General features: G+C 40.0%; 1 protein-coding gene across 1 annotated transcript in view; it reads left to right on the top strand.

Moving 5' to 3' along the window:
- The first annotated feature begins 3,499 nt into the window (after nt 1-3,499).
- The window catches only part of BLTP3A (bridge-like lipid transfer protein family member 3A), a 64,955-nt gene continuing 47,829 nt past the window's right edge, over nt 3,500-20,625 (top strand). Inside the window, exon 1 of the mRNA XM_090282252.1 lies at nt 3,500-3,759. Coding sequence (XP_090138378.1) covers nt 3,716-3,759 — 44 coding nt within the window. The 5' untranslated portion in view covers nt 3,500-3,715. The remainder of the gene's footprint in view (nt 3,760-20,625) is intronic.

Below are 20,625 nucleotides of genomic sequence, written 5' to 3' on the forward strand. Positions count from 1 at the left end.
TAATAATGGCTTGGTGATGGTGAACTCCTTTAGCTTTACCTTGTCTTGGAAACGCTTCATCTGTCCTTCCATTCCAAAGGATAGCTTTGCTGGATAGAGTAATCTTGGTTGTAGGTCCTTGCTTTTCATCACACTGGATACTTCTTGCCAGTCCTTTCTTGCCTGCAAAGTTTCTTTTGAGAAGTCAGCTGATAAGGAAGGACATAGAGATGAACGAAATAGACTTGAGAGTCCATAAATAGGCCCTTACTTTTACCGATAATTGATTTTCACCAAGATAATTCAGTGTGGAAAGAATGTTCTTTGCAACAAATGATGTTTAGACAACTAGATAATCATATGCAAAATATTAAAGTTGGTCACCTTCATCACACCATATACAAAAATTAACTGAAAATGAATGAAATTCCTAAATGTAAGAGTTAAAATTATACAACTTTTAGAAGAAAACATAGATGTAAATAGTCATGACCCTGGATTAGATAATGCTTTCTTAGGTATAACACTAAAAGCAGAGCAACAACAAAAAAGATGAGCTGCATATCACCAAAATCAATTTTTGTGTGTGTTTCAAAAGACATCAGGAAAATGAAAAGACAACTCACAGAATGGGGGAAATTTTTTGCAAATTATATCTAATGAGGGATTTGTATCTAGAGTATAAAAAGAAATATTACAACTTAATAATAAAAATATAAACATCTAATTTAGAAAAGAACAAGGGATCTGAATAGACATTTCTCCAAAGAAGATATTCAAGTTAGCACATGCAAAGATGCTCAATATCATTAGCTATCAAGGAAACATACAAATTCTTAACCAAATATTAACAAATAAAATTCATCAATATATGAAAGCAATACACCATGTCCAAATGAGGTTTATTACAGGAATGCAGGCTGGTTTAGTATTTGAAAATTAATCAGTATAATCTGACATGTTATCAGGCTAAAATCACATGAACGAAGCCTTCTGCACAGAAAAAGCATTTGAAAAAATTAATCATTAATTCTTGAAAAAGCGCTCAGGAAAGTGAGAATAGAAAACTTTCTCAACTTGATCAAAAGCATCCCCCCAAATCTACAATTACTATTATACTTAATGGTTTAATAAAGACTTAATGCTATCCCTCCAAAATTGGGAACAAAAAGAGGATGTCTGCTCTCACCAGTCCTATTAAACAAAGTGCCAGGGGTTGTAGCCAGCTCAATAAGGCAAGACAAGGAAATAAAAGGCATTCACATAAGTGCATTTTGGCCTTGGCCGGGCAGCTCAGTTTGTTAGAAAGTCGTCCTGGTACACTAAGATTGTGGTTCCCTCCCTGGTCAGCTCATATGCAAGAAGCAACCAATGAATGCATAAATTAGTGGAACAACAAATTAATGCTTCTCTCTGTCTCCCTGACTCTCCCTTCCTCTCTCTCTCAAAAAAAGAAAAAAGAAAAAAAAAAGGCATTCATACTGAAAGAAAAAAATGTTCTGTATACTGGTTGTGATATATTGTACTAAAGTTTTGCAAGATGTTACCATTGGGTAAATTTGGAAAAAAGTACAGGGAAATATTTGTATTATTTCTTACAATTGAATGTTAATATACAATAATCTCAAAATAAAATGCTTAACTTAAAAAAAAGGTATGGATTGTCCCTAAATCTTTTTGTTTTTATGCATCTTGTATTCTTAGCATTGCAGGGAAAGATAAATGCAGTAATAAACTCTCCTATTCAATGATCCCTAGAGAGGCCATATTCTTATAGCGCATGAGTTTTTTTTTCTTTCAACAAGAGTAACTCGTTCAGCAGGCATGATGAATGGCTTAACAGGATGCTAAGTCTCTGAGTATGAGTCAAGTTTGGTTTTACATAGCTAATGACAGGTGCTCAAATCAGCTGATGGGGTGCTCCAGGAAAAAAAGCATGAAATGAAAGAAACTACCCTGAGGCCCATGCAGCTGACAGCAGAATTGGGAAGGAGTGATATGGTCAATAACCTTAGCAAGAAATATCTTCCAGAGGATCTATTGGTATGTATTTCGGTGAGCGGTAGGAAGAGGAAAAGTAATGATAGCCCTGTTGAGGAGATTGGGTTGTAGAGCACCTAGGCTGAGGATGACTTGCTTCCATTTTAAAAAGCTAATTTTGGAGGAACTGCTGGGGAAAATTGAACTTACTATGACTAGGAAAGAGGCATAGGCATGCAGGAAGTCTGCTGATTATTTATTTTAAAAGTTTCACATTTATATGGTTGACTATGCTTAGACTATTTCTGGAATTAGGTAACAAAGATTTTGGGGAGGGGAACTGAATGGCTGAATGGCAGGGGAGGGAGGGAAATTTTACTTGGTTTTTGTACATTATGTGCCTGTGTTATCTATTCACAAGAATGAATTTAATAAAATTAATTGGTGGCACCCTGGCTAGTGTGGCTCGTGGACTGAGCATTGGCTTGCGACCCAAAAGGTCATGGGTTGGATTCCCAGTCAGGGCACATGCCTAGGTTGCAGGCCAGGTCCCCAGTTTGGGGGCATTCGAGAGGCAACCACACATTGATGTTTCTCTTCCTCTTTTTCTCCCTCCCTTTCCCTCTCTCTGGAAATAAATAAACTCTTTTAAAAAATTAATTAATGGCTAGATTTTCCATAAGGCTGTCTTAGAGAACTATTTTCGCTCAGGTGTTTGCTGGAAGGTTTAAGTCTAGAAAACTGCCACCTTCCCACCTTTGCCATTGGATCTACAGATGCTCCTGGCATATGGGTTATATTGGTCAGTGTATGGATGAAACAGAGAGAAAATGGTACTGGACTGAGAGAAGACTCCGGCTTTTGTCCTGAGTCTCACTAAATAGTTGTGACCTTGGGCAAGCTCTTTTGAACTCTTTCCCTGGGCTTCAGTTTCCTCATTTGCAAAACAAAGAACTTGTTCTCCAATGTCCTTGGTAATTTTAACAATTACTGTCTCATTTTCTTGTGCCCTCCACTTTTGGGAGGGGTGTCCCTGAGTATTGAGCCAGGATTGGTTAACCAGCAGAGGCTGAGAAGGGCACAAAGAAGATGACGAGGCGCCCCCTCTCCATTGGTACAAACTAGTGGTTCTATGGGCCTCTCAGGTCCGTGAGACTACTTTTCACTCTCCACCCTGATTCCTGGAGTAGTTAGCTGGTGTTCAACAAATAATGAGTGAGATGTGTGAAGGAAATGAATGGGAAGTGGACCTGGAGCTGTACAACTGATAAGCGAATTCCCGCAAAAAATTACAGACACACCACACCGCCGTCCCCCCGATGCTTCAAGGCGACTTCCGGAGTGTGAACCACAGGCAGTTCAGAGATGAAGCCTTTCATTTCTCTGCAGGAAGGCCGGCTGCTGGACGAGGGGAGAGGGCGGGAGCCCGCCGGTCCACCGCCGCCGCAAGCGCCCCCGCCCCTCGCTGGCACCCCGCCCCTCGCCGCGCGCTCCCCGCCTCCGGCCACGCGCGCCCCCGGCCGCCGCCAGTCGGAAGGGCTGCGCGCTAGGTCTACGCCGCTCGCTAGGGCTGGCGGTCGCCGCAGCACGCGGGTGGGTGGCATCGCGGCGGAACTCCTAGCGCCGGGGCAGGGGCGGGAGAGCGCCATGGTGGCGGTATCCGGTCCCCGCGCCGCGACGAGGTGAGGGGCCGCCTCTTCACGGCTGAGGAGGCCACAGCTGCCCACTTGCGTTCCACGAGGGCCGCGGCTCCGGCATGGCCGGGATCATTAAGAAGCAGATCCTGAAGCACCTGTCCCGGTGAGAGCGCCAGCGTCCGCCCGCAGCAGTCCCGGGGCCCTTCCGAACCCCCTTAGGCCCGGGCTCCCGCTCTTCCGCCCGAGCCGGGACTCCTTGGCGGCCCCCGCTTCTACCAAGCTAGACTGGCTTCTCCCCGCTTCGCTGACCCCGACCGTTGTCACCACTGTTCTTCCCTTGCCCTCGGCCCTCGGGTACCGGCGCTCCTGCCCTGAGCTGGTGTCCCAGGCTCTCCTCCCCAACCTAACAGCCCCTTTATCCCCCGACCCTCAAGGGTTTCTGGGTCGGCTACCCTTCCCTTAGTTCCCACCCCGCCGAGCAGGTCACCCCGACCTCCCTTGCATGTCCCCCTCGGCCCTGTGACCGTCCCTCCGAGGCCCCCACGGACTGCGCCCTCTCCTGCCCGCCCCCCACCCCCGTGGACCCGCTGCCCTCCTTCCGGGCCCTCTGTCCGCCTCGGCACTCGCCCCACCGAGTCCTCCACCGCTTCCTGGCCTTCCTCGGCCCGTTGCAGACTAGACCCTTTATCCCCTGGCCCCTTCTAAATAACTCGCGTACGAGCCTTCATAACCCATTTTCCGCTCAGCTTTCCAACTCCCACGCTGGGTTTCTTCTTCCCAGCGGCTCCCAGCTCCTCCTCCTCCTCGTCTGGCTGACCCTGTTGCATCACCCTTGAAAAAGATATCCCTGCACCCAGGGCCGTTGCTTTAATCACCTTTCTCCCTCCTTTGCTTCTCTTCTCATTACACAGACTAAATGGAGAAAGGTCAGGAGAGTTGGGCATCAAGTTTCAACAACCTTCCCTTTAAGATGTGGAGGTTTTTTGACAGCCTGTGAAAAGGACTCACAATGCCCACTTCTGCTCTGCAGCTATTTATTAAGCGGTATTACGACCCTCAGTAATTCGGGCAGAGGAGCGGTGGCAGGCCTTGCAGGTTGCAGGTGTGACCGCGTGACTGTTGACCCTTGCATTACTGCTGCAGGTTGTCAGGACTGGTGTCCACAATTCGGGAGCTAGGCTTTCACTTAGTGTTCACTCCTTATTCCAGGTGGGGCTTGGCGATGTTGTAATAATACCTTTAGCCAGCTTTGTATCTTGAGTGGAGAGTGACTCAAGCCTTAACTCCACAGGAGTCAGTGGTTTTCAGGAGGTGGGAGCAGGGCGAGAAGCCAGACACCCTGGCCTTGCACGAGTGTACCTTTCATGGCCTTCTTATGTGTTGGTGAGTGGTGTGTGACTCTGGCTGCCACTGCGTCCCCTCTTTTTATTGGCACTCTGATTTATTTACTGTAACTTTGATTTGATTTTAGACTTTAATTAGTAATAGATTCAGATACATCTTTTAGTTAATCAGCGTGTTATAAAAGTGAAAGCAGATTGGCTGCTTGAGCTAGAAAGTGCCTTTGGATCCTTTACTAGGATTAACTCTAAAATATTCTTTTTCAGGTAGTATCCATCTGGGTGTTCCATGAGTTTGGTTGTTCTGTGTAAAGATTTAAATAACAGTAGGACTAATATTTGTGAAAGGGGACAGGAAATTAAGCTAAAGGAAAGCTATTAATTTGAATGAACATAGAATCAGAGAATTTGAGGGTTTAGAAATGATCTCACCGAACTAATAACATTATGTTTAAGAGCCCAGGCTTTTCTGGTTTACTCTATTCAGCTGGAAAATGAGTGTAATAATAGTATCTACTTGAAAGGGTTATTGTGAGGGTTCCGTGAGGTAATATATGTAAGGATTTAGCACAGTGACTTGCACATAGCAAGTGCTCGATAAAACATGAACTATGGTTAATTTTGTGACAGTTTGATATAAGCCATAGACTTCTCCAGAAAAATCCACGTATGTGAACAGGTAATTTTGGATATAAGTTCCCCGCTGAGGGAAATATGAACCCCCTAAAGCGCATGCCTCAACCGTGCAAGGCATCCTGGACCTAGGTGAACAAGCCTTTACTAGTTCAACCCCCTCATTTTATGGCTAAGGAGGCTAAAGCCCAAAAGTGGAGCGAGGATAACTGACTTGTCAAGTTGCAGCGGGAGGTGAAGTGTTGTGGAAAGGAAGCAGCTTCCTGGCTGGCGTTCCTTCTCCTGTAGTGCTCAGGTATTTGGTGTGCTTCATATCCCTATGAGGACAGGGCTTTTAAGAAAAATGTGAGAGTATATGCTGACACATTCAATGAATCCTTAGTGCACAGACTGTTTCTTTTAGATGAAGTAGGAATAGATAAGACAGACAATGGGGGAAGTTTCTGATTTCCTTAGCGCTGGGTGATTGATTGAGGAGGAGGAAGGGAGGACATTATTCAGGGCTGCAATTTCAGGGACCCAGGAAGGAGTGCTATGACATATGCCTGGTTGAGGGAAAGGTCAGACTCTTGGGGCTTTTGTATTTGCTTGACTTGTAAAAACTGTCTAAACATGTGCAACATTTGTGCCTCTTTATGCTCTCTACTACACCTACAGAGGCTGGCCTGCCTTGGGGGGAACCGTAGCTTCTGGAGCTTGCCAAGCCTGATGAGAAAAGAGAGGAGTTACTATGCTAAATAAATATTTGTAGGTGTTTAATAGTTACTAGTTACTGATGATGACAGTGCTGCTTGACTTGGAGAAAAGTGTCTTTATAGCAGGAAAGCTATCCCAGTGGCTTTCATATCATGTTTAATTTTAGTCATGAAGTTTCAGATATAAAGTGTCTTTGTTGGAATGCATCTTCCTTATTAGTAGAGTATTTTAGTAAACAAGATTTGAGGGAGGTGGTATTCAAGATATTTTTGTTAAACGCCTGCCCTAGACAAGACACTGATCTGGGCACTGGGGATTCAGAGGGAACAAATGTAAATGTCTTCTAAGAGCTTAACCTACGGTTTGGATGACTGCTGTGTAATACAGGTAGCGTCAATGCACAGTATTCATTAAAATAGACCTAGGAGGAGATCTTTACTAGAAACAAAGGTGATCATTTAAAAAAATATCCAAATTAAGCCTGGCCACGTGGCTCAGTTGGTTGGAGCATTGTCCATTGCACCAAAAGTTTGTGGCTTCAATCCCCGGTCAGGGCACATATCTAAGTTGCAGGTTCAATCCTTGGTCAGGGCACATATGTAGGTTGTGGGTTCCATCCCTAGTTGGAGTGTGGATGAAATGCAAATGATCAGTGTTTCTCTCTCACATCAATGTCTGTCTGTCTCTCTCTCCCTCCCTTCTTTGATCCTTCCTCTCTCAAATCAATAAATATGTCATTAGGTGAGGATTTAAAAAAAAATCCAAAATTGATTTTTCACTAAATTAGATTTTTCTTGTTTTAGAGCACCTTAGCTAATGACCTTTTGTTGTACAAATAAGAGGAAATCTGATTGACTGTGAAATAAGTCAGGGTACTATGGTTCATGGAAACATAGACTCTGAAGCCAAACAAGCCAGATTTCACCTTCCAGCTCTGTTACTTAATGAGCAGGGCAGGCTTTCTGAGCCTTAATGTTCTTATCTGTGAAAAATGAGAATAAGGAAGAATACTACATACCTAACACATTGTTTTTTGACGATTGGGGGATAAAGTATTTATCGTAGTGCCTGGCATGTAGGTGCAGTTTAATAAAGAGTAACTATTATAACATGGCCAGAGAAGTTAGGGACACTACCACAGTGCAATGATAGCAACCCACCTGATGGCTATTTTAGAAACCCATTAGAAGTCTTAATTATTTACTCCAAATAGCTGCAGGAAACATGACCTTGAGAGACATAGACATAGCTGATAAACATGATAGATATTTAAAAAACATAAGTATTAGGTGATACTCAGAGGCATAAAAAATTTCAGAGTTCTTTTGGAGAATGAGAGCCTGACTGTGCACTCAGCCCTCTTAGTACCTGATCAGTGCCTCCACCTGTTAGTACTCATTATGCTGAGGAGGTCATTGTGGACAGTCCGCGGTGGGCCCTGGCGAGCCTCGTGCTCAGAGAGGCTGACCACTTGCCCAAGGTCTATTTAGGTGAAGGTTTGTAGGACTAGTCTCGACTTCCAGGTTATACCCCTTTGTTATCAACTTCATTTCCTAAATAATTATTTTGCACATTTTCTAGAAATAGTGAAACTGTATGTCTTTGTTTCTCTTCCTCATCTTTTTGTGTTGCTTCAGAATAAAGAGCTTTTGTTTACCTAGCAAATATTTAATAATAATAGCCAGCTGTGCAAATACGTACTTTAAAAGTCTTTGGAAGATTTAATCTTCAGACTAACTCTAAGAGGTAGGTATTAGGCCCATTTTATAGATAGAGATGAGGCACAGAGAGGTTAAATAACTCGCCCCAAATCATAACAAGTAAGTGATGTAACTGAGATTAAAATGCTGGCACTATGATTCCAGAGCCGTGCTTTTTAACCTCCTCTGTCTGCTGCTCTAGTGGTTCTCACCTATTCACTATTTGAAACTGAGCATACCATTGTCACCAGCACCCACATGAAGGAATAATATTACTAGCAGCACCCAAGAAGCCTGCTTGTGTCTCTGTCCATCATTACCTCCTCAACAGAGTAACCATACCCTGATTTCTAACAATATAGAATAGTTTTGTCTTTTTATATAAACCAAATCATATGTTTGCTTTTATGACTGGTTTCTTTAGTTCAACATTATTATTATTTTATTGTTCTTAGAGAGAGGGAGGGAGGGGAGAGAGAGAGAGAGAGAGAGAGAGAGAGGGAGAGAATGAATATCTATTTGTTGTTCCACTTATTTATGCAGTCATTGGTTGATTTTTGTATGTGCCCTGACCAGGAATCATACCTGCAACCTTGGTGTATCAGGACAGTGCTCTAACCAACTGAGCTACCTGGCCAAGGCAACATTATTTTTGTGAGATTAATCCCTATTGTTGCATCAAGGTGTAGATCCTCCATTTTCATTGCTGTGTATGGTATTGTATTTATTTATATCATACATTTTAACCCTGGCTGGTTTGGCTCAGTGGATTGAGCATCGGCCTGCGAGCTAAGTGTCGCTGGTTCGATCTTCCAGTCAGGGCACATCAGAGAAGGAAAACTCTGACTCCAAAAAACCTCCGCTGCCTTGCGGCATACCTCTTCAGGGGAAAGGCTAAGGGAGTAAACCCCGACAGAAAATCGGGAGCCGGAGTCCCTAAGGCGGTTTGACGTTGTAGTCAACACCGGCAACTCCTGCGGCGCACCTGAAGCCAAGCTGTATTGACTCCGTCTTTCCCTTGGACCCTTCAGCTGCGAAGAGAGGGGGGGTCTGCTGCATGGGCAACAGCAGACCCTCCATATCACCCTGCCCAGGCTCTGTAGCTTCAGCTTCACTGGAGAGGACACTCCAGCGTCATCGCAAGATGTCGATTCAACACGGGAGGAGACAGATACCGTGTCACTCCCGAGTTGGACTGCACAACCATTCTCGGTGGTGAAGATAGACTCTTAAGAAGCTACACCATCGTCTCTCGAGACGGACGGCTGCCGCTGCCGCCGCCGCCGCCGACTATATCATACATTTTACTGTTAAAGGACGTTTGGATAGTCTCCCAGTTTAGGGCTGTGATGACTAGTGCTGTTAGGAACATTCTAGTATGTGTTTTTTGGTGAACAGATATACACATATCTCTTGGGGATATAATAAGGGTGGAATTTCTGGGTTGTAGGATATGCAATATATTGCATTTTAATAGATATTGCCAAACAGTTTTCCAAAGTGGCTCTAGCAATTCACACTTCCACTGTAAGTATATGGGAGTTCTGGTTGTTCTACATCTCTGCCAACACTTGGCACTTTTTTTTTTTTTTTTTTAGCCATACTGGTATGTTTTGAACTTTTTTTTTTTTTCACTTTGTAATAAACCAGATGGCCACTTTATTTTTGCCTCTGTTTAATTTTTTAATTCTGATCTATTCGTAAATTTTAGTCACAAGCAAGTATCAGACCTTGGAAGCATAAGATCTTTTTTGGAAGGGAGGAATGCTCAAATTAGGCAGGTTCAGTGAAAATAATTAGGGTAATTTATAATAATTAGCCCATAAAAGTTTTTGCTTAGATGGATGTGATGCTTAGCTCCTTTTCAAAATAACAGGCATTTGGGTTTTTGTTTGGCCTTCAGTCTACCCTAAATATTAAATAGTGTCACTCTATTCTGTAAACTTACACCCCATTTTTACTAAAGAAACTAAAACTTGAATTTCATAGCTTTTGTATTACAATCCTTACGCTTTCCCAAGGGTAAAATGGTTGTACAGTGATCCCTCACTTATCGCGGGTGTTACATTCTAGACCTCTCCTCAATAGGTGAAAATCTGCGAAGTAGGAACCTTACATTTATTTTAGTATTTATATAAATTTTAAGGCTTTATAAACCCTTCCCACACACTTATAAACCGTTCCTAGTCCCTTATTAACCTTTCCAACTCCCTTATTAACCTTTTTCACACTTTTATAAACACTGCTTATGTTCTTAAACATATTTTGCACTCTTAAACCTATGTAACTTTAACAACATACGTATACAGTACCTCAAAATCCCACGATATAGCGAAAAATCCGCGATAAATAATTAAATATAATATTTTTAAACACCTTGTGATAAGTGGACCGCGATATAGAGGGACTGCTGTATTGTGTCTTAAAACTAGCATTTAAAAGTAATAAAAATTTCAAAGCAGTACTACTGCATGCATCTGACATAAATAGCTTAATGTACAGTTCATAAATAATGAAATTGTCTGCTTTGGAAAACTGACGGAGGGGCATGAAAATGTAGCAGGAAGAAGCAGCCTTTGGATTCTAAAAGGTGGCTGTGCATTTTGTCTGCTACTTTTAAGCTGTGTGTTCAGCAAGTCTTGGCTTCTTGAAGCTTCCTCATCTGTACAATAGGGGATAATAATGCTTAATGTTGCTTTGAGGATTAGAAATAATGTATAAAAGTGGCTGGTCCAGAAAAAATGTAATAACCAGTGATTATTACTATTTATCTTATTAAAATTACTCAAGAGAAATCGCTGGTAGTTTCTGGAGATTAATGCTTTTCAGCATCTTCGAGGTTGTGCGTAACTTATCCAAATGTATAATTCTTTAGATATTTAGGAATTATGTTTCTTAACATTTTAATACAGAGAGGTGGAGATGAATGCTTTTTGTATCAGTGCTGAAGGAGAGAAGGAAACTGGGATGTTCCTGTCTATCATGTGTTTCATCTCAAGGTATACTACTAGGAGGAAACTTTGACCTCAGCATAGGTGAAATAGTTGAAATGTATACACTAGGTTGGGTCCTTAGAGGATTTTCTTATGTAGAGAGTCGAAGAAGATAGCACAATAATACACTGTATTCTTAGAGTGAAAAAATAAATAGAGGTCATCTAGTTACCCTTACCTAATATAGAACCTGGTTGAATAATAACCTGTAAGTATAGCATTAATCTCTGGGGAAAAAAAAAGATTCTTTTTATCACAGCTCAATTCTCTACATCCACTGGAGTGCATCCTCCACAATGGCAGGGATTGGCTGCTTCAAGAACCAGGAAACTTGAGGATGCTTTGAGTAGGTGAAGTGGGTGCATTGCATGCATGGGGTGGGAGGGTGTGGTAGGAACTCAGGAACCTTAGACCTGAGGAGTGCTGGGGGTAGGTCTAAGGAGTGCTTAGACCTTCAGACACAGGTCTGAAGGGCAAGGAAATCCAGTTCACCTAGTATCATTCAGGGACCTTTTATATTTGTGTCATGAGGCAAGTACTTGTTACTGGTGTTGATTGTAGATACTAACAACACTTTCCAGTATTTATGAACAGTAGACTCAGTCAATAAAGGGGAAAACTAAAGTGTAAAACAATGCACATTAGTGTATTACTAATTCAGGTAAAGGATATGTAGTTTGTATCTTCTTGCTGCAAAATAAGGATGTATTATAAAGTATTTGTTTTACTTGCCTACCGCAATGGCTATTTTACATGTGTATTCAGTCTTTATAGTACATTGGTCATATGTGGTTTGGATGTCAGCTCATCACTTAAAAATTAAGCTAAAACATCGATGGTGAGAGGTCAGTGTATTTAAGTCTCTGACTTATGAAAGTGTTATGCTCTCAAACTTTATTTCTTAGTTTGAAATTTGGAGTGTATAGTTCAGTAGAAATAGTGTTATAAATGTTGAATAGGGTCCCAAATTAGCCCACAAAAGCCATAGTGGATTAATTATATATGGGATAAGCTCACTAGATGGAGTTCTGAATCATGGTTCTCAGGAACCATTTGAAGTTGGAGGGGAGATAAAGGAGAAGAAGAAAAAGTTTTTTCTTTCCTATTTCTTGGAGTAAGGTCTTTTAAGTCATCTAGATCATATCTCTGCAAGAACTTCTTTGGATTGTGATGGAGGGGCGTGACCAGCATTAATGAGCAGCCAGGAGGTGCTGGTGCCACACAGTGTGCAGAATAATTTCACCCAAAGAAGCATTATCCTTTGTCTTTTTTGACTTCGGAATGTTCGTTGAGATTTATGTGGGTAAATTGCCTGTTTTAGATTGTATAAACCTAGAGTCTGTTTTACATATAAACACAAAATACTGCACAGTTTTAAACTACAGTGAATTCCAGGACAGCAACTACCATAGGGGAAGATTGGTTTTGAACTTTACTAAGGGTTTTTCATCATTTTAGAAAATGTTCTGATTCTTGGCAATGCCACTCCTGGAATTGAGTCTGTTTGGGTTGAGAACCACTGACTTGGACTAAATTCTGAAACAGCTGAAGCTTGCTCTTTTTCTTTTTTAAAGATTTATTTCTCTTTAGAGAGAGGGGAAAGGAGGGAGAAAGAGAGTGAGGGAAACATCAGTGTGTGGTTACCTCTCGTGCACTCCCAACTAGGGACCTGGCCCGAAACCCGGGCATGTGCCCTGACTGGGAATCAAACCCGCGACCCACAGGCCGGCACTCTATCCAGTGAGCCCCACCAGCCAGGGCTGAAGCTCACTTTTGATACACTCTCTTTTCTGTCCTTTATGTTGCTTTTCCACTTACCAGGTCCCCTCTTCTCATGTACCCCATTTTGCTGATTCTGCCCTCACTCGTCTGCTGCTGTGTCCCTGCCCCAAGCAGGTCCACATGCTCTGCTCATTTCACTTTCTTGCCCAAATTCCCAGTTCTTTAGGATATATGATTTCAGCCAAATCGGGGGAAGTAGAGGACAGATTTTGGAGCAGGAATGCTGTTCTAATTAGACCAACTCTAATTCAGAATATGTCCTGAAGGGTTAGCTCCCCTAAGTTCTTACTTTCATAGCTTCTGAATCCACAGGCACTCTGGAAGCTCCCAGTTTGTTTTTTATTTTCCAAAATGATTTCTGTTGCAGTGGTAGTGGGGATAGGGCAGAGGTCTGGGCAGCTGTCTGTGGTTTGTACAAGTCATTTGAAAGTTGGGAAATTCCGATATGTAGAAAATACAGATACGGATAGGCTAAGTTTATTCATCCGGACTGCCTCTAATCAGCTGGTCTAGTGCTTTCCCAGGCAGAACTGAAAACATGCATTTCCTTTTTCTACGATAAATGTTTTCCTTCCTTCCTTCTGTCCTTCCTTTCTCCCCCTCCCTTTCTTTTTGAAATCTGTGCTTTGTAACTTGTCTGAAAGAAGGGGCTACAGTTCAGGCACACATTTTATTTTAGAGAATGTCTTAACAGAGGTTGATATGAAGTTAGAGGGTTGGTGATATATTGTAGGAAATATCCTTTTGCTGAACCTCAGTAGAGCTTTCACTACCTCCCTTTCAGGTAGAGTTGGCTGTGGCTTCTTAGTCCTCTTGGCCCATAAGAGAGATTCTTCAGCCTCTTTGAGGAAGGCTTGCTGCCAGAAGCTTGAATATTGAGCTGTTGGTGGTGTCAGCCCATCTCAGAGTTCAGGGAATCTAGTCTTTCCCTCAGCTAGTCCCTGGCCCTGGGCTGCCTTTGAGGACTCTATTTCTGAGAATATTTATTCATTAATTCTTTCATTAAACTTTTATTGACTACCTGCATTGTATGCCAAGTAAGAGGAACTCGAAGACAAATGAGACAAGATTCCCTTTCAGGGATTTAACTGCCTATAGAGTAAAACAGGCCTGTAAATGATGAGCCCTGTACAGCCTGAGTGGCACTGAAAGTCAGGGGAAGAAAGGAGATGCCAGGCGCAGGAGGCTGCGTGAACAGTGGTGCTGATTTGAGAGGTTACGAGACTGTATGGTTTCGTATCACTGGACTGTAGAATTTGAGGGTGGAGCACAGCTAGAAACTGTACGGGAGAGATAGGCTCGATCATAGAGGTCATGCTAAGGAATCGGGTATAAGGCTTAGTTTGTTCTCTGTTGCCACTGACCTGGGCCTTAGGCAGCTAATCGATGCTTCTCTTTCTCCTTCCTCTCTTTCTAAAAACAGTGAAAAATATGCCCCTGGGTGGGGATAGAAAAAATGTTTCGGACAGTGCCTGGAATAATGTAAGAAATTATTAAATATTAACTATTATTTTAAAAAATTTTATTCTCAGAAACAGTCTTTTTTTAGTTTTTCAATATTAGTTTTATTATAAAAGATTCTAGATAGAGCTACTAATTTCTTTCTCTCTTCTTTTTGAACATCTTGCACTTTCTAGTTATCTCTGATGGAGCTCTCTTCTACCTTTGCTTCACATAGAAAGTTATTTCTGTGTTTACGGATGACACTCTTAGCCCTGATCCTGATTTAAAAGTCTGGTTAATCATATATATTATAGTTTGTTTGCAGTGCGTGAGAGAATGTGAGTGGATTGTTGGATATACCCTTTAGTTCATTCTACCTATTTGGCAATTAGCATTTATTTGCTTCGTATAATTATCAGTAAACACTAATTGAGTATACTTATCCTAGACTTTGTGCTGGACAGAGATCTAAATGACACAGTTCCTGCTCTTGAGGACTCATAATCCTCCTTAGGGGTAGAGACCTTCATTTTTATTTTAAACTTTTTTGTGTCCTCTGGAGCTACATTATATCATTTGAACCTACTGTCTCTAGCCAGTTGAATATACTGCTGTCTTGGGTATATTTGTTCATTGAATGATCTCTGCAGGAGAAACTACTTAAACGCCTGACAGGGCTTATCTTTCACCAGCAGATGTGAAAGACAGCTCCTTCTGAGCAGTCAGTGCCTCTTAAAATAAGTATACAAGCTGGTCAAAATTAGGGCCAGTTCTGGGCAAAAATTAAAGACAGCTTAGTATAAGATATGAACTTTCCTTTTTCCTCAGTTTCCTCCTTGGGCAATTTTCAAAGCTCAGGTAATATACATGCTACACTTTTCTAACTAGCTGTTTGAGGCTATTCCTAGAAGAAATGTATTCTTACCCAATAGTGAATAACCAACAATGGCTGTTGGTAAGAATAGGCCTTCCTTTTCTGAGCATTAGCAACTGCATATTCACTTGGTTAATCCAAGAGCCTGTATGTAAGTTTTAAAATTAGAAATGTAGTATTCAGAGTTCATTAATTCCTACTTTTGATTTAAGTTTGGGAATTGTGAAGACATAGAAGTAAAGGGTGAAAGGAAATGTTTCTAACAAAGTGAGACATGCCAAGATTTGAGTCAGGAATTGTAATACCTTCAAGACCAGTATAGAGGGAGGCATCTGGGACCTAATCATGATGGGAACTCAATGGTTGAAGAATTAAGAGAGGACAGAGGGCAGCTATTTCTGAGTCACTGTTTATGAGGAGCCCCCCTCACTATCTTAGTCCTAATTCTAGAATGATCAGTAAAAAGTGTATGTAGGTAAGACATTGGATAAGAAATTGCAGCCAAAATTTCAGGTGATGGTCAAATGTGTAATAGTCATTTAGATGAAGAGTCCATAGGTAACATGGCTTGAACTCTTGCTAGTGGGCCAGATGGCAAATATTTAGTTCTCAAAAAAAGACTGGTTCAAATCAGACAGGATATAGGGCTTCAGCTAAACAGGCAAGCCTCCAGGTTTAGGGGCGGCAATTAAAATTTTCATTAGCACTACTGTTGAGAATTAAAGGAAGAGAACCTTTCTAGATTGCTTGTTCTATCAACTAGTGCAGTATTAGTAGGGGGAGTAGGTAAACGTGAGTTCCTCAAGCCATGGACTTGGAAAATGGGGAAATGTGTGTAATTGGTTACAAATTTTGAGAGTATATATCAATATCATGTCTATGGAAGGAAATTTGGCAATATCTGTCAAAACGTACAATTCTACTTCTATGAAGTCATCCTATAAAAGAAGTCAAATAAGTGAGAAAGCCCTATAAGGCTACTTATTGAAAGCCATGCAAAAGAGAAATCAGTAGGGACTTCATTAAATCTATACCGAGGTGTAGTTTTTAGATAACTCTCCAATTATTAAAAACAATTAAAAAGTTTGACACTATAAAATACCCAATATATTGTTCGTTGAAAGTAAAAACAAGTTTTAGAAGAGTATATATGAAATAATTCTATCTTATACATCTGTCTATCTAGATACATAATTCTATATAGTGAAAACTGTCATATTCTCTTTATATGTTTTTATATTGTTTTAATTTTTTGTGATAGGTGCTTCACTAGGAGACCAAGCGGATGACTTAGCCATCAATCATGCTACTCTGAGAGGTGCATTTGTGCACATCTGGTTATATATGTTTTTGGTAATTCACATCATGGTTGCCTCTTGGGGAAGACATAATAATGAGATTTAGTAGAAAAGAGTTTTTGCCCTGGCTGATGTGGCTCAGTGGATTGAGTGCTGGCCTGTGAACTGAAAGAACGTAGGTTCGATTCCTGGTTAGGGCACATGCCTGAGTTGCAGGCCAGGTCCCCAGTTGGGGGCATGCAAAAAGCAATTGATTGATGTTTCTCTTGCACATGGATGTTCCTTCCCCTCTCTTTCTTTCCCCTTCCCATCTCTAAAAATAAAAATAAAAAATAAAAAATTTTACTTCTAATAGAGGAATATCTTATATTGAACTAACCCTTTCTTAGGTAATAATTAAGAATTCTAGACATTATATGAGAAACAACTTTTTAAAGACATTAGAAAGTGACCAAATCAGGCAGAAAATGATGGGGAACTTGACATATAGGAACTATATTGGATGAGATACTCATTTATACAGAGTTTTGCCTGAGGATACTCCTTAGTTTGCATGGTGGATGGTGGGTGGCTAGAATTTAAGCAAAAATCCACAATCTTACTAGCTTGGGAGTCAGAGAATGGCCTGGAAAATGAGGAGAGAAATCTCAGAAGGGAGGGAGCAACAGATGGGGGCACCTAAAATATGCTTTTAAACCATTCAGATCCTTGACATGCATTGGGAGAGACTCCATAGAGCCTAGAAAAAAACCCAAACAATAGAAAGCGGAAGGAATAGAGCTGAGATGCAGTTGCTGTCTGCTATAGAGGAGACAGTTTGGAGTATGAATCTCACCAAGTTATTCGCCTAATAGAACAAAATTCACTTTTCAGTTGATGAATGGATAAACAGAATGTGGTATAGTCATACAGCAGAATATTTATGGCCATAAAAATGAATGAAATGCTGATTCATGCTATAACATGGATGAATCTTGAAAACATGCTAAGTGAAAGAAGTCAGACACAAAAGACTGCATATAAATTATTCCATTTATATTAAATGTCCAGATTAGGCAAATCTATAGAGATGGAAAATAGAATAATGGTTACCTTGGATTGTGGGAGATAATTACAGAAGGGTATGGATTATTTAGGAGGTGGGTAATGAAAATGTTCTAAAATTGATTAAGGTTAAGATTGTACAACTCTGTGAATATACTGATGATAATATAGCCATTCCAGCTTTCTTGTGCTTACAATTCCCATGGTGTACTTTTTTTCCACTGGTTTTTAATACAGTGATACCTCGGTACTCATCATTAATTCATTCTGTAACTCATGATGTGTGCCAAAACCAATGAGTACCAAACAATGAAACATTTTCTCCTGTGGGGCCTGTTTCATTTTGACAAGAAAAAGTGTGTCAGCACTCTGCACTTGCTCAGGACTCAGTTGCACTTGCTAGAACTTGTATGGGTCATGATGTTGCCCTATAAGAGAATATGTTTCATTGTTCAGTACTCATTGGTTTTGGAATACCATATGAATAGTAAGCACAAGAAAGCTGGAATGGCTATATTATCATCAGACAAAATAGACCTCAAGACAAGGATTATTACTAGAGATAAAAAGGAACATTTCATAATAAAGGGATCAATTCATCAGAAATCATTTTAAATGTGTATGAACCTAATAAAAGAGCTTCAGTATACATGAAATAAAACCAGACAGAGTTAAAAGGAAAAGACGGCAAATCCACAATCATAGTTGGAAATTTTTAATACTCTTTCCTTTGTAGTTGATAGAACAACTTGAACACTATCAGTAAAGATATAGATCTGAATAGCATTATGCATTACCTTGCCTGACATTTATAGAACACTACACATAACTGCAGAATACACATTCTTTAAAGTGCATGGTATGTTTGCCAAGATAGACCATGTGTTAAACTATAAAATATATCTCAATAAATATCAAAATATTGCAAACTTATAGTATAATTCTTGACCCCAATGTAATTAAATTAAAAATCAGTAACAATAAGATAACTGGAAAGGCTCCTTCCTCCTCCAAAAAAAAAAAAAAATTAGAATATTTAAAATACATTTCTAAATAATGATTAAAGAAGACCAATTAGAAAATATTTCTATCTAGTTGACAGTGAAAATTCAACTTTGTGGGAGGTAGCAAATAAACAATAGGAAATTTATAGCTTTAAGTGCTTATATTAGATAAAAGTTTAAAAATCAGTGATTGAAGTTTCCAACTTAAGCTAGAAAAAGATGAGCAAATTAAATCCAAGTACATAGAAGAAGGGAAAAGTAAAGGGTGGAAATCGGTGAAGTTGAAAACAGGGCAAACAATAGAGAAAGCCAAAAGTTTTTTTTTTTTTTAAGATCTATAAAATTAACCTTTGGCAAGACTGATCAAGAGAAAAAAAATGCTATCAGGGATGAAAGATATAGGTAGATTTTGTAGGTGTTCAAAAGATATTAAAGGACAGTATTAATATCTTGTCAATAAATTTGACAACTTACATAAAACATACAAAATTATTTGAAAAACATAACTTGCCTAACTTACCAGAACTAACAAAATGAAATAGAATGTCTGAGTTGCCCTATATCTATATTAAAAATATTGCATTTGTTTTCAAAACCTTTTTCATAAAGAAAACTGCCGGCCCATATAGTTGGTTTTTTTTAAAGTATATTTTATTGATTATGTTGTTATAGTAGTTCCAATTTTTTCCCCTTTGCTCCCCTCCACCCAGCACCCCCCCTTCCTCCAGCAATCCCCCCGAAGTCCATGCCCATGGGTCATACATACAGGTTCTCCTGCTTCACCCTTTCATATATTCTTCTTCTTCTTTTTTTAATAAATATAGTTTTATTGGTGATTTCTATAGAACATTTGCCCTGGCTGGTGTGGCTCAGTGGATTGAGTGCCAGCCTATGAACCAAAAGGTTGCTGGTTCAATTCCCAGTCAGGGCACATGCCTGGGTTATGTGCCTGGTCTCCAGCTGGGGCCGTGTGACAGGCAGCTGACTGACGTATCTCTCCCTCTCTTTCTCCCTTCCTTCCCCTCTCTCTAAAATAAATAAATAAAATCTTTAAAAAAGAGAACATTTAAGGAAGAACTAATACCTAATTAGCACAAATTACTTTAGGAAATAAAGAAGGGAAACACTTCCAAACTTGTTTAATAAGTCTATCATAATTTTGGTAACAAAATCTTTAGATAAAGATGTTGTAGACAGCATAAATGTCTATGTTGAAAATGTTATGGCTTTGTTTAAAAATTATTAGAACAAATAAGTTTATGAAGGTTGCAGAATACAAGATCAAAATACAAATATCAGTTGTCCAAGTTTGGAAATGAAGAAGTAAACTTACTTATTTGTAGATAGTATAATTGTTTACATAAAAAAAATCCTAGCCCTGCAGGGCGGATCAGTTGATTGGAGCACCATCCCATACACCAAAAGGCTGTGGTTTCGGTCCCTGGTCAGCAGGCAACTGATCAGTGTTTCTCTCTCACATCATTGTTTCCCTCCCTGTCTGTCTCCCTCTTGGTCCCTCTCACCTTCCTCTCGCTCTCAAATCAATAATAAAAAATATCCTCAGGTGAGGATTAAAAAAAAAAAAGAATCTACGAGACAATCACAAGTGAAAAACTGAATTTAGTAAGGTTATAGGATACAAACAAGGTCAATATATATATATCACTTTTACTGCTATATTTTAGCAGAAAACAACTAGAAAAAACAAAGTTCTTTTACAAATAGTGTCAAAAAACTTAAATATATAGAAATAAATCTAAGAAGAGATGTATACTGAAACTACAAAACATTGCTGGAGAAGTTAAAGAAGACCTAAATAAACATGCTATACCTTGAATGTATAACATGTTCAAAGATAAGCTGACTCATTTTTGTTAATATATCAAATCTCTCCAAATCCAGCTACAGAGTCGATGCAATTCCAATCAGAATTTCAGCAGGTGCTTTTTTTTCCCTGACAAATGGGCAAGCTAATATAAAAATTAATATGAAAATGAAGAGGACCCGGAATGGTCAAAATAATCTTTGGGGAAAAAAAGGATTTATACTACTTACTTTCAAGACTTAAAATGAAGCTACAGTAATAAAGATAGTGTGGTATTGGCATAAGGATAAATAGATCAGTAGACAAAATAGTTCAGAAATAAGCTACTATGTGTAAATTGTACCTCAAATAAGATAATATCAAAAACAAAAACAAAACCCAACATTTTAAACAAATG

This window comes from Furipterus horrens, unplaced genomic scaffold (genome assembly GCF_987537825.1).
Source record: "Furipterus horrens unplaced genomic scaffold, mFurHor1.1.pri manual_scaffold_6, whole genome shotgun sequence".
NCBI lineage: Eukaryota > Metazoa > Chordata > Mammalia > Chiroptera > Furipteridae > Furipterus > Furipterus horrens.